Source organism: Pyxicephalus adspersus, chromosome 12 (genome assembly GCF_032062135.1).
Source record: "Pyxicephalus adspersus chromosome 12, UCB_Pads_2.0, whole genome shotgun sequence".
In the NCBI taxonomy this organism is placed as follows: Eukaryota; Metazoa; Chordata; class Amphibia; order Anura; family Pyxicephalidae; genus Pyxicephalus; species Pyxicephalus adspersus.
The window spans coordinates 31,649,446-31,667,367 of NC_092869.1; the positions used below are offsets into that span (position 1 = coordinate 31,649,446).

General features: G+C 42.1%; 1 protein-coding gene across 2 annotated transcripts in view; it reads right to left on the reverse strand.

The window, feature by feature from the left end:
• LOC140342162 (homeobox protein SIX4-like) overlaps positions 1-16,349 on the reverse strand; it is a 29,531-nt gene extending 13,182 nt beyond the window's left edge. For both annotated transcript variants that reach the window (XM_072428248.1, XM_072428249.1), the window contains exons 1-2: positions 15,580-16,349; positions 1,284-1,948 (exon numbers count right to left, since the gene is read on the reverse strand). In XM_072428248.1, the coding sequence (XP_072284349.1) occupies positions 1,284-1,948; positions 15,580-16,247 (1,333 nt within the window). In that variant the 5' untranslated portion in view covers positions 16,248-16,349. The remainder of the gene's footprint in view (positions 1-1,283; positions 1,949-15,579) is intronic.
• Between the last annotated feature and the right edge of the window lie 1,573 nt (positions 16,350-17,922).

Here is a 17,922-nt window from a genome sequence, read left to right on the forward strand (position 1 = left end):
CACTGTCGGATTACCAACGGTTAATTGCCAACCAACTGCATATAGACTGCTGTATCCTTGCTCTATCAATAAAATGAATACGTCAGTTTTTAAGCTGTTGTCAGGCATTTGTCAACTGCTGTGGTAGAGGTTGCATTCTCAGATGCTTCTGCTTGCAATGTCTGCCTGTCAATTGTCTATTTGGACATAGGTGAACAAACGCTCACTGCTATTAAGAGTCTGTCAAGTGAAATACATACATGGTTGTAAGCGACATGCAGTTAGGTGAATAATGCACTACTTCAAAGCGATCTATCGGAACTAGCTAAATACACTGTAAAAACATCCGCCAAAGTGGTAAGACTACAAATCACATAATGCATGTGCTTAGGCATCAGCACAAAAATGTGCATAATGAGAACCCTAAAGCGTTAAATGACTGCTGACAAATGGGTAACTCAGACTGGAGCGTGTCCTGATCTTGTCATGCATCCCAGGAGGCTCTTGGCTGTTCCTTCTGCGCCAGAAAAAAAATTGCCAATCTCACACATGTGCAGCAAAATTGTGAATCTTTTCCCCCCATCTTCATCACCTGATCTTGCGCCTGTGCAGTGCACAATTGGGTAACGTACGAAGAAGAACCCCGAAGGGTGAAGAAGATGGCGGCACCAGGCCCCCACAAACCACGCCTACACTAACCCTGAACACGTGCTGAACGGTCTGCCCCCACACAATTTCACCTTACCAAATCTGGCCCTCTTTGCAAAAAGTTTGCACACCCCTGGAATATAGTCTTCTACCTTCAAGCCAGAAGGTGACCCTCTAGTTTCCATTTCACATTATTTGACCAATGGCGTTTCAGCGTTGCTAAAAGAAGCAAATTTACAGACAAACAAAGCTGCACAGCAATCTGCTCTTCTGTACTCATTAACTAACCCCCTAGTGTTTTGAGAATCCACTGCGATAGAATAAAAGATTTAATTTATGGAAATAACTCAAAGCCATACTTATTTCCCATCCTAGAGGAAGAGAAACATGTTTACTGATGCCCATTTACCAAACTGAATATAGGAAAAAAATATATAAATTGCTGTATTTTATCATTGTAGAACAATGTTTGCTGATGCTTATTTACCAAATACAACAAGAAAAAAAAGCATTGTTGCCCCTATTTATAAATGTACATATGCTTTACCTTCCACTGACATGGAGTTCCCGATGTGTAATAAAAGGAACGCACCAATTTTTTGTTGCATAATTGTGCATTTCATTAAGAACATTGTGGTAAGACATATCATATTTACCTTGTGAAACAGCGACAGGGGGAAGCTGGAGTGTGGAGAATCCGATACCTCCATTAATTAACTGAGCGTTTGTTCCTGAATTGGGTATTTGCACGATGCCATAGGGGTTTATCTGTATTGGAGTGGTAAATGTAACAACTGTCCCACCATCTTGGGAGACGATGGGCTGGATGGCCTCAGTCTTAATTTCAGAGGGAGGTATTAAGCCCGGGAACGAGGACTGGAGGTTTGTAGTGTACGTGTTAGAAGAATCTGACAAGCCAGTCTGTAGAACTTTGACATCCTCAGAGGAAGACACCAAAAGGTCAGAATTTGGGGCACCGTTGCTCACAATGGTGGGGGCCAGTTTTGGTGAGTTCAGAGTTACAGTTTGTGAGTTTCCCACATTGATACCGTTTAAAAGAACTCCGTTGGGTCCTTGGATAAACGAGCCACCATTTAGGAAGAGAGATGAAGGATTGGAGGACACCAAGCTTCCATTCAGCAATACTCCGGGTGAACTCAGTGAGATTTTATTACCGATTTGTTGCATGTACACGGCATCGGCTTGAGTAGGAAGGTTTAGGTTGGGAATTCCGTCTGAACTGTTGGAGAGTGGATTTGGGGACAGATCGTCGTGACCTTTGCTAGATTCATCTTCAGTGCTGTGGTTTCCATCTGACTCACTGAAAATACAACAGAGAAACAACACAGACATCATTAAACTGATCCAAACGGAAATGTAACAACCTGCCCATGCAAGACTATGCTCCCAGGCTTCTGTTATGTAAAAACAAACAAATGGCTCAGTATAACCTTTTGTGCTGAGGCTAATGGACTCTTCAGCCTGTGTGAACTGGCAAGGAGCAAACATTACAAGGACAACAAGGGCCATTTGGCAAGTTTCTGGTAATCAAGTGGCAGTATTTGCAAATGGATACCATTTGTCAAGAGGCCCAACACATACCAAGAAGAAAAAATAAAATAAAACTTATGTACCTTGCAACACCTAAACAAACAAGATGTGCCTTTCCTGCAAATGTGATAGCATACAAGAGGGAAAAAATGCCCACTTTGTAAGTTCCTGAGAGTGGTTTAGGATTATAAAACTAAATATTATTATTCCATTTGCTGTTATAAATAGACATATAATAAAAAAAGAGTGCAGATATATAAAAACTGTAGCAAATGGGGAACTATGTGCTGTAATATTAGGTTTTTACTTCTGAAAGTGACCAAATACACAGCAAGAAACATTTATACTATTGTTAGACAAAACACAGCTCAAATACCGTAAATTGTGTATAATTTAGGATGGTTGGATCTTTTACCCGACACCTTTTACCTTGTGGCTTTTTCAGGGGTATTTTAGAGACAAAATAATACAAAATAAAGAGAATGAGAATACACATCAAGATACTGCATATTCATAAATTGCCATTTGCCCCTTCTTTTGCTTTTATCCCCTAAATGTTGTAACGTAATTCTGGGGTTGGCATCTGATATTTAGTTTGAACTTTATTGAAGAATCTGAGCTTTAGTAATCCTTCGGTTCTAACATATGTGCTGTAACAACCAATCAGGGTTCACCGTTACAGTGACCACTCTGGTTGGATGAGAAACAGCTCTTTCCCCATACACAGTTCTGACTGCAATACTATCAGAACTGATAGCTCTAGAGAAATAAATAGGATTATAAATACTATTTACAACCTTTAAGTGGAACTTAGGTCCTACTTTAAAAAGTTGGCACCAGGCAGAGCTTTACCCAAGAAAGGGGCAGGTAGTCTTACCTGTCTGATCATCGTCCAAGCCGTCAAAATGAGCAACCCCAGTTAATTACCCCCTTTAGAGGTCTAAATGTATAATAATTTTTTTTTTTTTAATTTAGACATACATTTTTTCTTTGTTTTAACAAACTTTTAGGAATATATATTTTAGAAGCCCTGACCTATATAGCCCTGTATTTATATGTACACATGGGGGTGGCCACATTTGTTCATTACACATGCAAACTCTCCAGCCACTTGCTGATTCTTTGATGGGATTTGTTTGAAAACAATAAAGTCTTTGTAGTCTCTAATTGAACTCCCCCAATGATCCTGGTAGTCACAGAAAATGGGACTTCTGCCTAAGCTTAAGGTCAGACCAGTGTGCTTGGGGTAGTTTTTTTATTTTTGTTCCAAAATGATAATGCAATTTAGTAATTATAGCAAAATATCTGACTGATTCTAGTGTAAATATAAAAGAAAATTTCTCTGTGTAAAGTCAACCACAACTGTAGAGAAATGATGGTTTGTGACGTTTAGGTATCTATGTGCTCCATTTTAAACCTGATGCATCGTGATAACAAGATCACAAGACATTGTACTGCTGTGCGATTCAGTTTGAATGGCACTCTATGCACCTAAATGAATTGTATAGAAAAAAACAACAAATGTTTAACAATTACAAATAATCTGCACTTTAGTCCAACCAGCCCTGAGATTAACACAGTTCTTTCACACAGTCTACCTTGATCCTTCTCTGTTGCATTCTCACATACAGTATTGCTTTACTATGCACCCGACCCACATCCTGTGACTGGAAAGTGAAAGGAGAAGCAGCATACTGATTACTTAACCTAACTATTCTCAACCAGGGTTCCTGGAGCTGTGGCCGACTGTCCTCATCTGATTGCATCTGTATGGTTTGATGTCTAACCCCACTTTGCAGGGCCTCAAGCATGACCCCAATAGCCTTTACCTGTTTATAAGGTGCAAATTCAGACCACCATGGCAAGAGGGACGTTATTCACACTGACCATTATTGTAAAGGACATTTTTCCAATGAACATCTTTTAGCAGGGGTTGCCAGAGACTTGAATATTATTTTTAGGGCTTGGAGTAAAAAGCTTGATTGACCTCCTTTGCTTTTATCTCCAATTAAATTTATCTCATACTACACAGCTCAAAAATGATTTTTTTCACTTGCCAAGGATTTTTCAATATATTTAGTGTATTTCAGGTCTGCTGAATCCAGAAATTACATCAGTTTCATTGAATTGGCTCTAGTTCTTGTGATACAGGAATCTGAATAGACGATTTTACCAACATCAAATGATAACACAACCTAATATCAATCTTTATTTCACCGATGTTTTGCATGTTAAATATTAAATGTAGCATTATTTTCATGAAACTTTCATTTGCCTTCTTTTTATTCACAGAAAGTGAAGAGAGTTCTTAAGGAGAAATTGTTTAAATGACCTTAATGTATTTTGCTACATTTGTGGTGAATATTCTCAGCAAAAACATTACAGAATTTGTGAAACAAGCATATCTTGCATATTTTGGTAATAAACTGGGGGACCAAGATAAGTACTGGGCTCCCGATATGGAATGCAAATCTTGTGTAGAGTGTCTACATCAGCGGAAAAATGGAAAACAGAAAAGTCTGAAATTTGGTGTACCTATGGTAAGGCGAGGATATACAGGATATATATGGAGGATATAATGGGTTTGGAGTGTCATCCATGAGTTAGTAGTGGAAGTGAATATGAAGGAAGTGTTTCATTAAACCAGTAGTTTTCGCTGATCGATTATTATAGTCATCTCCGAAGTTCGTCACAACCAGTTGAAGAAGCGTCTAGCATCCAGGCTAAAAGAAAAGAACTGACTGAGACGGGAAGTAAAATAACGGTTTATAGGAGGAGAGGCGACGCTCTGACCATATTTCAGTGAGGATGGAGACTTTGTGTACTGTTGTAACATCCCTGGACTTCTAAGTAAATACACAAAGTACCCATGGTTCATCTGCTTGTGGGATAGTAGAGCAAAGCAGGATCACTGGAAAAAAGTGACATGGCCTCCATGGGAAAACATGGAAAAAGGTGCAGCGAACATCATTAACGAGCCAACTGTTGACAAGAAAAAAAAATAAATTCTCCCTCCACTCACATAAAGTTGGAATTAATGAAGCAATTTGTTAGAGCTTCGAACAAGGACGAAAAATTAAAAGCAGGAATCTTAGATGGACCCCAGATTCGGAAACTGATAAATGATTCAAGTTTCACAAGTTACATGACTGATACTGAAGCTTCTGCCTGGCACAGCTATGTCATGGTTGTCAAGAACTTCTTGGGAAACCATAAAGCACAAAATTGTGAAGGACTCGTACAAAACTTTAAAAGTTTGGGTGCTACTATGAGCATAAAGGTACACTATCTCCATAGCCATTCTCAAAAATTTCTAGAAACCCTTGGCAATTTCAGTGAGGAACAAGGAGAGAGGTTCCATCAAGATATAAAGGTGATGGAGGAAAGGTATCAGGGCCGATGGGATAGACACATGATGGCAGACTACTGCTGGAGCCTTCAACGTGATTGTCCTGATCATCAGCATAAAAGGAATTCATACAAACTGAGGTTTTCAATGACTTCTTTGTGATAAGTTCTGTAAATATACTGAATATATTGACATTAAGTAATTCAAAAATGTAATTTTGTATTTGTAAACATATCTAGTTTAATTTTGCTTAATTTTCATGTTTCATTAGATTTCTATGAGGTTATTATTGAGGTCAGTATTTCAAAAACTAGAGACAACCTAGCATAACCAATACAATATTTGGAATCTGTGCATCAAACATAACCTAAAATGACAAATCCATTTGGCAAGAAAATGTTTGTTGACCAGTGTAAAGCACATAACACTGGCTCTGTGTGCTGCTTCTCCCTCCTCCAGTCTACGCTTTGCTGAAAAGGGACCCCCAGAGAATGCTGCACAACTTTCATTTAAACATCCATGAATATGGAGCTGCATCAATGGGACTGATCTATTAAAGCTCTCCAAGGATGGAGAGGATACACTTTCTTCAGCGAAGCCAAGTGATCCAGCAAACCTGGAATGAATCTTGTCCAGGGTTCAAAACTTTTGTTAACAAGTAACAAATGACTTACGAAATTAATTCCAGGTTTGCTGGATCACCCAGCTTCACTTATGAAAGTGTATCCTCTCCAACCTTGGAGAGCTTAATAAATCAGTTTCAGCGTTAAATATAATCGAAAACAAAAATCTTTATTTCATGCTTCCTCATTGTTAGAACTTCTTACATGAAAGACAAAAATGTAATTTACGTTTAAAAGACCTTTAAACAAATATTAACCAAACTCAAACCATAACAATTTATGGGTTCACTGAATGGATTTTTCTCTGGTTATCAATAAGCTGATCTCAGATTCTCAGAAAACAACTTTCTTTAATTATCAGAAGACGGCTGAAGTAAAAAGCCAGCAGATTCTGTCTTAACTGGACACTTCCTGACCTGACAGGCCTACAATTTACTAAGGGCCTGGAGCACAGAGGGCTGGAATGTCCCCAAGGTGTGAATGTGTGTGGGGGAGAGCGGAGCTTCAGTGTAGTGGGGGGAGGATAGACATGAACCAGGAAGCAGTTTAGTTTAGACAGCCCAAGAATGTTACCTGTCTGCGTTCGCCCATCCATCAAGCTGCCCTCCCCCCACATCTGAAAGCTCCCATCTGACAGTAGACTCAGCGCCCTTTGCAAAAAAATCCAACATTCTTTCTTTTATTTTGCAGATTCTATTGAATGGTGCCGTTTCCGATATGTGGACTTGTCATAACGCAGAGAGCCGCATAAAAGCACGTTTAAAAGCTTATGAATATTTTAAAAGCTTTAAAAGTTTCATCTATAACAAAAAGGTCTGCATTGGTGTATACATGTGTGGGCATGCAAGGACTCAAATGAGAAGTAAATGGATCAATACTGCTACAACCCCACTCATATTCTAATATATATATATATATATATATATATATATATATATATTAATTATTATTACACAGTATTTTCATAGCGCCGACATAAGTCCATAGTCATATCACTAGCTGTCCCTCAAAGGATCTCACAATCTAATGTATCTACCATAGCCATATGTCTTTAATGTAGTCTAAGGACAATTTTGGGGAAGCCAAGTAACCTAACTGCATGTTTTTGGAATGTGGGCAGAAACCGGAGTACCTGGAAGAAACCCTCACAAACACAAGGAGAACCTGCAAACTTCATGGAGATTTTTCCTGGACGAGGTTTGAACCTGGGATCTAGCGCTGCAAAGGCCAGAGTGCTATCTACTGAGGCTCAAAAATTAATGTTTTTAAATGTTATTTTCACTAACAAAGTGTGAAGTCTCTTCAAAGCTGAAGGGTGGGTGCTCTTTGCTTGGACCCCCGCTGTTTTAGCTCTGCAATGAGTAGCCCTAGGGCTGATAAAAGCATTGTAGACCACTGAAGTACAATGGGGCATCTTTATAGAACAGAGCTATGTTGTGCCCACACGTGCTGGCCCACAAATTGAGGTCATGCCACCTTCTTCCTGAAAGTGGAAATCTCTTTAATTAGAATTTTGAGAACACCCCTCCTGGGTCTTATTAACAAGAAGCTCCATTAACATAGCCAACGCATAAAGATCGGGATCCGTCATTTTATAAATGTGTCAAGGTATTCTTATCTAAGTGCAAGAAAATTTGAAAAGAACAGTAATATTGAAGATCCTCGTATGAAAAAAGCCTTCCACAGGGGGACATAGGAATGGACATGAGGCATTTCTTCCCCCATTACAGCACCATAATGCTTTGCAGCTTTACTATTGGTTTTAGTGCGTTGCAAAGAATATGCGTGTTGTCGGGTAACATTAAAAATGTGTTAAAACAAGCCAATATTCTACTGCAAAGCACCAAATCACAAATATGGCCCCGATTTCTTAAAGCTCTTTAAGCTGGAGAGGAGACGCCTTCATCAGCAAAGCTTGGTGATATAGGAATGTTTTGAATCCTGGACCAGATCCATTACAGTTTTGCTGGATCACCCAGCTTCACTGATCAAAGTGTATGCTCCTTAGCCTTGGAGAGCTTTATTAAATCAGACCCTATGTGTTTAAGCCCTTAGATGGACCCCTGTCTTTTTTTAATTTGCTGCCTGAATCTCTTAGTAAAACCATATCAAACCTAAAAGATCTATTTTACTGAACGGTTTCTTTGCAATAACAGCTTGATGGCTACTGATGGTTGCTTATCACAGCAATTTGCATTTTTATAAACACATGTATCTGAAAATAAGTTAATTTTGCCTGCACAATCTTAAAGATAGAAATATAATTACTTCTACGCCACAAGCTTCCACTGGCCCTTTCTGCAAACGCCAGCAGTGTTTCACAGAAAACAATTTACGTTCTCCGCCTTTCGAGAAAAAATGCCTTTAGGGAAAGTTCTCTTTATGTAGCTCAGTAAATGGGTGGTGATAAAAAAAAGGCGCAGGGAAGGGCTAGCCTTCTGTTGGAGGAACCGGTCACCTCCACCTGGCAGGACAAACCAGTCAGAAACTTGCAGAGATAAGTGATTTTCAGCCTGCCTGAAGACAACTACCAACCCCCTGCACAGCCTTAAATCCACAGCAATGCAGCCCTGGACCTTGCACCCAGACACAAAGAAACAACATGTAATCTACAAGTGAAACAAGACAAGCAGAGTCACTTAACAATGTATCTGCTACATACACAGAGTGATGAAAGCAGCCATTGCCTGATTCTTGAGCCCCATGCTACCTCTGGAGCTGAACCTAAATCTCATAAATTTACCATGCAGTTTGTGTTATGGAATAGCTACTTCCACCCTTAGCCTTGGAGAGCTTTATTAAATCAGACCCTATGTGTTTAAGCCCTTAGATGGACCCCTGTCTTTTTTTAATTTGCTGCCTGAATCTCTTAGTAAAACCATATCAAACCTAAAAGATCTATTTTACTGAACGGTTTCTTTGCAATAACAGCTTGATGGCTACTGATGGTTGCTTATCACAGCAATTTGCATTTTTATAAACACATGTATCTGAAAATAAGTTAATTTTGCCTGCACAATCTTAAAGATAGAAATATAATTACTTCTACGCCACAAGCTTCCACTGGCCCTTTCTGCAAACGCCAGCAGTGTTTCACAGAAAACAATTTACGTTCTCCGCCTTTCGAGAAAAAATGCCTTTAGGGAAAGTTCTCTTTATGTAGCTCAGTAAATGGGTGGTGATAAAAAAAGGCGCAGGGAAGGGCTAGCCTTCTGTTGGAGGAACCGGTCACCTCCACCTGGCAGGACAAACCAGTCAGAAACTTGCAGAGATAAGTGATTTTCAGCCTGCCTGAAGACAACTACCAACCCCCTGCACAGCCTTAAATCCACAGCAATGCAGCCCTGGACCTTGCACCCAGACACAAAGAAACAACATGTAATCTACAAGTGAAACAAGACAAGCAGAGTCACTTAACAATGTATCTGCTACATACACAGAGTGATGAAAGCAGCCATTGCCTGATTCTTGAGCCCCATGCTACCTCTGGAGCTGAACCTAAATCTCATAAATTTACCATGCAGTTTGTGTTATGGAATAGCTACTTCCACTGGAGCTTATTCACACAGGTGTATTACAGTTCAGAGGGGAAGATGATATACGAGTGCTGCTTGATATTCTGTAAAGGTCAGACAATGAATGCAATCAATGGCCCTTGAAAGTCAGAGCTGATTTGTATAATTGGTGCTGCTCATTTTAGTTCCTGTCCATTCATATAGGAATCAGATTATTCAGAAGTGATAAATCAGACCTGGAGATGATTGGGATGACACAAGTGATGTCCCCATTCCATATGAAGAATTAAAAGGGAGAACTGAGGTTTCTTTGCTGATCAAGCAGAACTCATGTGGAAACCATTGTGATGCCAGCAGTCTATATTATTATATTAGATCAATGCTACAATAAAAATGTGTATTGGTCACCTTAACAAAAAGCAGAAGATTATAATTAGTCCCATAAAGTTTACTTCAGACATTTTACTCATATTGTGGGTGCCATGACTAAAGATTTAAAGCTGACACACACATACAGGTAAAACCTGACCATCTGTATGCCAATGTTGATACAATTGAAAGTAAAGTAAAAGAAAGTTAAACTAAACAACCGCTCACCAGAATTCAGTCAGCTGTATCAGGTGTACATGATGGATTGCAGTGTTCAACCCAGAAAGATTTTCAAGCTGGGTGGGAAGAAATTGTAGATGGGTGCCAGCCCCTTTATTAGGACCCAAATCTTCAGTAACCAGCCAAAAACAGCCAGGTGTTTACTGAAAAGTGCTGGGTGGTGCGCCCAGCTAAATGGGCCTGGGGAGAACACCAGATTGCTTATTAGGCTGATGAATGATCAGACCACATGTCAATGATAGAATTAACTTCCTGCTTGCTAGCAGTCATCTCTTCATGCTACAGCTAACAGAGAGTTCAGCAGCTTCAATCTTGCTACAATTTCCAAAAGTAGCAATTCTCAAAAAAGAAAAAGATGGAACCCTCTGGAATGCACTATACAAGTAGCATAAAGTAGCATTCAGTCTTCCAAGGTGGTACAATGCTCCGATCAGAATTTATGTAGCTTCCGCCACAAGGAGCCGTTCTGTTTAGCAATCAATTGTTACATTTAATGATTAATTTCTGGTGATTTTAGCTGATAAAAAAATCCCCTGCATAGTTTCAGCCTAAGGGAGGAAACACAATTTTTAATGTGTGTCACCAGAAAAACACAAAAGAAGGTTTTTAAATGTTGTGGAATCCTGGTCTGTACATCACCAACATTCCTGCAGGGCTGGCAGCTGAGGGAACAAACTCACATCTGTTCTAACACTCTCCTACAATCACAGGGGCTCCAGCAAATCTCATCCCCCCATCAGCAGCTGGAGGGGAAGATGAAGGCTTGATTCACCTAAGCAGCAAATCTGACACAATCTCCAGATGAAGAGCCTTATTCATCAAACGTGAAATGCAATACCCATGAATGGAAAAAAATAAAGTACACCTATTGAAGCAAAGTCACCCATCAAGACATGAACTCCAAAAGACCTTGGAGAATGTCTTATGGTAAATGGGATCAAGATTTGACAGCAGATCCTTTTAAGTCACACTGCCTCTGCCAACCTGACTTCTTCCTACAGGGCATCGTGCTGCCGTGTTTTCTTCAGGTAAATGACACACAGGCACCCAACCTTTCACAAGATCTCACAAAAAGGGATTCATTAGATCAGACCAGGCTACAATCTTCCACTGCTTCATATAGTCTAAATTGAATGCTCACATGTGGGCACTTTCGGTGGTGGACAGGGTAGAGCAGGCTCTGAGGAAGAGCAGCCACATAAGCAGAAAACTGCAATGCACTGTGAGTTCTGACTTCTTTTTAAAGGCCAGCATGAAGTTTTTTTTTAGTATCTAATGATACAACACCTATTGTACAGGATCGGACCAGAAGAACTGAGCTTCCACCTAGTCCATCAATGAGTTTTGGATGCCCATCACTTACAGGCACAGAAATTGAAATGTAACATTATAGAGGGCCCCTGTGCACAGTCCCTCAGATCCTTACACCTGACTATTCTGCCAGCTTCCAATACATCAACCTTAGAAACTGACTGTTTACTTGCTGCCTAGTATAGCCTACCCTTGTCGGGTATCATTGTAACCAGATCAGTGGTATGCACGTCACCTGGCAGTGGTTAACGTCCTGGCTAATCTGTGTATTTCTATAATACCTCTCACTGCCACCAGCAGTTAAACTTGCACACGTTGGTTCTTTAGGAATCAGAGCTGGGTTATCAGTGGCCACTTTTTCCTGAAGAAGCTCAAAACCTGCCATTTTTACTCTTTTCCTATCCTATATAAAAATCTTTGAGTTTGTGATATACTTTAAGGCAGCGGTTGCCAACCGGTAGTCCAAAGCTCTGGCCAGTGGGGGGGGGGGGCACCGGCCAGACCATGTCCACCATACAGATCACAGGCTCGGGGCGGTGGCGGGTTATGTCTTTGGACACAACCTGCCCACTCTCCCATGGCAGGCTCCCCTCACATGCGCGGTTCAGAGTCCGTAAATTTAGTAGCTCGTGAGGTCCAAAAGGTTGGCAACCACTGCTTTAAGGGATAAGCCATTCCTTTGCAATGTGGTGCAATTCATTCCCAAGGAACCCAATACACTCCAGCTATGTACAGATGCTAAATTACTGTCTTGTGTGAAATCCAATGCCTGTACTAGTGTCCTCGTGTCCCGCTGGATCACCCGATGACCGCTGCTGTTTGCCCCTAGCTTAATGCATTGTAATACATTATTGTGTGCAGCATCATAAAAATATTGCACCCCCCCCTTTCTTATTTTGGTGTGTCAGCAGCCTGTTTGAATTTAACACACAAATGGTGACCTGTAAAATGGCCATAAAGTCTTGATACCTCTTGGGATTCCTGGCCTGTCCATCACCCACCATTCCTACAGGGAACAAACCCACATCTGTTCCAACACTTTCCTGCAAATAACTCCCCCACCCAACCTAACAGCTGGAGGGGGAAGATGAAGACTGGATTCACCTAATCTGCCACCCAAAGACATCAGTCCAATGCATGTGCAAAAAGGGATCAAAATTCTAAATAGAAACTAATTATCAGAATATGAATAAATGCAAAGCTTTGTTTTTAGATTGGTATAGGGGGGTGGGGACTTGGTGCCCCTGCCAGGCGTTCGCTCTCTATGCTTGTCCTGATCACCAATCTCAACAGGAATACCGGTGAGGGCACTGGAACAGGAACAGAGGGGAAATCTTCCTATGGGGCATTGCTGTGACAGCTGCCTAACGCTCCATACAGCAAGTCATGAATGATCAGTTCTCTCAAGGTAAGATCACCATACAGATGCCAACAATACGCCTGGTAGACTGTGGATATGTCACCTGACTACTGGCCGCGCATGCACACTCGTTCACTGTACACATGCGTTATGTCCAAACACAAATCAGCCAGGTTGGATCACTCAAGGCACCCAATACTCAGCCCGTCTCTGGAAGGAACACAGGTCTGGAATAATTTACTACAGTTGCATTCTTCTGGGGATGGGGGTGAATTCCTCACACTAGAAAGTTTTTCTCACTTCCTGTAAGAACAGGAAGTAAAAGGAAATCTTTCCAATCCAAAAAGTTGAAACCCTCCCATAATGAAAAAAAAAATAAAAATGGTTATAGATCTTTAAATTCAATAAAAATACCTTAAGATCTACATAACATTTATCACTAACATTGACCCATTTCCTAATAAATCACGTAAGTCACGTAAGTTGTGTGAAAACAAAAACAGAACCTTCAAGCTATGTACAAGATAATCGCTGTTCATAGAGAATGATGGTTGATAAAGGATCACTCGCCATTGCAAGTGATTGTTCATCGATGATCGTTCCTTTTGAACAGAGATGTTATTATCAGGAAGATACATCCCTGGAACTCACGCCTGCGCAGTGCGAGAGCAGGTGACATGAGCATACGCCGGGAGATGGTGGTGCCCGTTGTTCGTGCTAGAAAAAAGAAAGAACCCAGGATGGTGCTGGACCTATCGGACTCGATATTGTGGCAGAGTACAAAGTGCTGTTTTTGGGGTCCTTACAGCACACAGACCAGCAATGTGATCGTCTGTAACTCCCTACATGGACTGCTGATTGCCGGGTGATTGTTCATAATCGCAACCATCGCATATCATCATCTTTTGACAGCGATGTTATCCGGTGTGTCTACACACAAAGGTTCCATTTATATTTTCACACAACTTTAATGTAAGATTTATTAGGAAATGGGTGAATGTTATAGAAAAACGTTGCTAAGTGAACCTCCAGGTAATGAGTTATTATTACACATTATTATTTGGAGTTTGAAGCGTATCTCTTATGTACAACGCTACCTAATATGTTGGCGCTATATACAGTTTAAAGCGGACCTATCATCACTTTTTTAACATAGGTGGCTATCGCTTTTATAAGGGGGCCTTTTATCAATGTCATCATAGTATTAATAAACAGGATTTATATAGCGCCAACATATTACGCAGCGCTGTACATTAAATAGGGGTAGCAAATGACAGACACAGGTAGTGACACAGGAGGAGGAGAGGACCCTGCCCTGAAGAGCTTACAATCTAAGAGGTGGGGGAATTGACACACAATAGGAGGGGGATAAGTAGTGACGGTTTCAAAAGACAGAAGACGGGTAGGTAAGTTTGAAAAAAATGGGTTTGTAGTGATCTTCTAAAGAGCAGAAAGTAGGAGCAAGCCGAATAGGGCGAGGAAGACCATTCCAGAGAGTTGGAGCAGCTCTAGAGAACTCTTGGAGCCGTGCGTGTGATGAGGTTATGAGTGAGGAAGTCATTAGTAGGTCATTGGAGGAGCGAAGAGGGCGGCTAGGGGGGGATTTTTCTATCAGGTCAGAAATGTAAGTGGGACAAGAACTGTGGAGGGATTTGAAGGCAAAGCACAGGAGCTTAAATTTCATTCTAAGGTGAAAAGGAAGCCAATGAAGAGAACAGCGCTGTGTATTATATTGGCGCTATATAAATCCTGTTTATTAATAATATTAATAACTGCAAAGAGATGCAGCAGAAGATAGGTCTGCTTTTCTTAGTGCCAACATATAAAGTGGCATTGTACAATAGAGATACTTGTCAAATTCATACATGAAGCTCTGCTTATCAGCGTTTTCCTCCAACATTATTTGTCTGCCATTTGCAACCCCTATTTAACGTACAGCGCTGCGTAATATGTTGGTGCTATATAAATCCTGTTTATTATATTATAATAATTTATTTATAATTGAAATAAATTATTATATTATTACTATTTATAATAATAATATGACATTGATAAAAGACCCCTTATAAAAGCCATAGCCATGTGATGATAGGTCCGCTTTAAACTGTGTATAGCGCTAACATATTAAGTAGCGCTGTACAATAGACCAACAATGTGATCCGGTTGCAGGGATAATAACATTCACCCAATTCCTATTAAATCTTGTGTGAAAACAAACAGAACATTGATACCATTGCACGTGAAAAGACAATCTTTGCGATCGTCAACAAGCGGTGGTATAAGTTCGGGCGCTATAAACAATCACAACCATCGTCATCTTTTGACACGCCATTCCTCATTACTAATCATTTCATCTTTGCGATTGTGAATATAATTTGGGGCGCTATAATCGATCACAAGCATGGTCTTTTATCGTGCGATGGATCGTTTAGCACAATGCGTCAGTGGCTTCGGTCGCCCGTGACAACCAGTGCCATGAAGGCACACCGAGACTCCCTGCAACCGGAATCAGATTTCACAACACAGCTCTGCCATGCTGCCGGTGAATGATTGACTCTGTCACAAGTTGAGGGAAAGTTTAGTCCGCAGCCATATTGCGGCGGAACAATGGCGGGGGAGGGGGGTCGGTCTCACCTCTTGGACTGAGCCTCGGACGGGTTGCGGTCCCGTTGTCTCCGGTTCTTGAACCAGTTGCTGACCTGTGTGAGGGACAGGCCGGTGATTTTGGCCAGGTTCCTCTTGGCGGCGGGGGACGGGTACCGGTTATGTTTGTAGAGCTCCTTGAGAGCGTTGCGGGACTTCTCCTTGAAGCAATACACGGTCTCCTCACCGTCCCAGATAGTGCGCGGTAACGGGAACTTCCTCCTCAGCCGGTACTTATCCACCGCCCCCAGGGGTCTCCCGCGGGCCCTCTCCGCCTCGTTATATCGCGCCTTGTACCACAAGTCCTGCAGCGCGGCGTGGTTCCCCGGCTCGAAGTTATGGCTCTCCAGCACCGAGAAAAGCTCCTGGTACCGGCCCTGGTGGAAAGCCACCAAAGCCCGGGCTTTCAGGATGCTCTCGTTGCCACGTAGCAGCTCGCTCTGGGGCAGCGACCACAAGAACCGGGCCAGCCTGTCCAGGTCCCCGCCTTGCTGCAGAGCCTCGCACACACAGGCGACGTGCTCCGGGGAGAACGCCAGGGTGTACGGGGCGCCAACTTCACTCTTCACTCCTTCCTCCGTCCCGGACTCCATAGAGAACGGAGCCGCTTCCAAGGCATCCTCCTGCTTGATCTCTATCCCGTTGGAAGGGGAAGACATTTTTTTTACCCCCCTTCTGTTTTTTTTTAAAAAAAAAAAAGTCCTCCCCTCCCGTCCGATCAGGTTTCCATCGGCCACGCAGCGATCATTAGGTAGCTCCTTTTTTTTTTTTTTCCAAGTGTAAACGAAGAGCAATGTGACTCCAACACAACTGCAAAACTCCGGCAGGAACGTCCTGGCCCCGGAGCTGGGAGCACCATTGGGGGACTGGGGTGGGCGGGGCTATGGGGAGAGAAGACCGGCCGTCGTCTAGGCAACCGTCACTCAAACTGCACTGCCCCCTCCTCCGCCTCCTCCCCTCACCTATCCCACACACTCCATTACACCTCCACCTGGACCAGCAACTTCCTAACAAGGGGGGCTGCAGATAGCCCCTACTATAGTCTCTATAGCCACAGAAGCTGGTGTATAGCAATCACCTTACATTGCTGGCCACTGGGAAGAATGTCACCCTTATTGGTGTCACTAAGGCTAGGTACAGAATCTGGCGTGTGTACACTGCCCGTCCTGGTGGATCCACAGAGGATGGACGATGAACGATTGTAATGGAAGTGAAGGGAAAGAGCGCAGTGGGGTGCCACGCCGTCGTTCTCCCCTCTCCATGTACAGCACTCCTTCATGTATCGTGCAATATATCGTATATGTATCATGGATCATGAAAGATCCTTTCCAACGACAATTATTGCACGTGTGTATGCAGCCTTAGAACTAAACTGAAAATTAAAAAAATCACACGCCTTTCATTCCGCAGATCGGTGCTGGAGAAGTCTTCAATCCAGTCCTGGAATTCTCCTTCGTCCCGCTGTGGAGGAAGCACAAGTCACCACCATTTTCAGCCTTTTTCTGGCTACGTCACTTACACCGTGCAGGTGTGACATCTAGTGACGTACCCTGCTGAAAAGGGGAAAAAAAGATGTGGGATTGGCATCTCGTCACCCCCAGTATAGGAAAATGCCCCTTTCTGCACATGCCTGACATTGAGCATGTGCAGAAGGAACAGCCTATTGCCTCGGGCAGCAAGGTGGCTCAGTGGTTAACACTCTGGCCTTTGCACCGTTAGGTCCCAGGTTCAAATCCCAGCCAGGACACTATCTGCATGGAGTTTGCAGGTTCTCCCTGTGTCTGCATGGGTTTCCTCCGAGTACTCCAGTTTCCTCCCACATCCCAAAAACATGCAGTTAGGTTAATTGGCTTTCCTCTAAATTGACCTTAGCCTACATTAATGACATATGACTATGGTAGGGACATTAGATTGTGAGCTCTTTGAGAGACAGTGACACGACTATGGACTTTGTACAGCGCTGTGTAATATGACAGCGCCATATAAATACTGTGTAATAATAAATAATAATAATTGCCTTACAGGTTGTGAGATGTAGGTATCTCAGGAGGCTCGGTGTTCCCATAAAAGTGTACCTAAACTCAGAATTCTCACTTTAGATAAAAGGGTAGACAACTCTTTTATGTAAGGTAAAAATTCTGTTTGTGTGTTTTTTGTTTTCTAAAAGTGCAACACAAAAAAAAAGTGCAGCACCCCCCTCCTAATTCTTAATCACCTAGGCGAATGGGAGCACAAAGCTTACCGGGATATCTTCTTCACACATCCCAGGAGGCTCTTGGCTGCTCCTTCTGCGGATGCCCGAACATATCAGTCATGCACAGAAAGAGCCCTTTC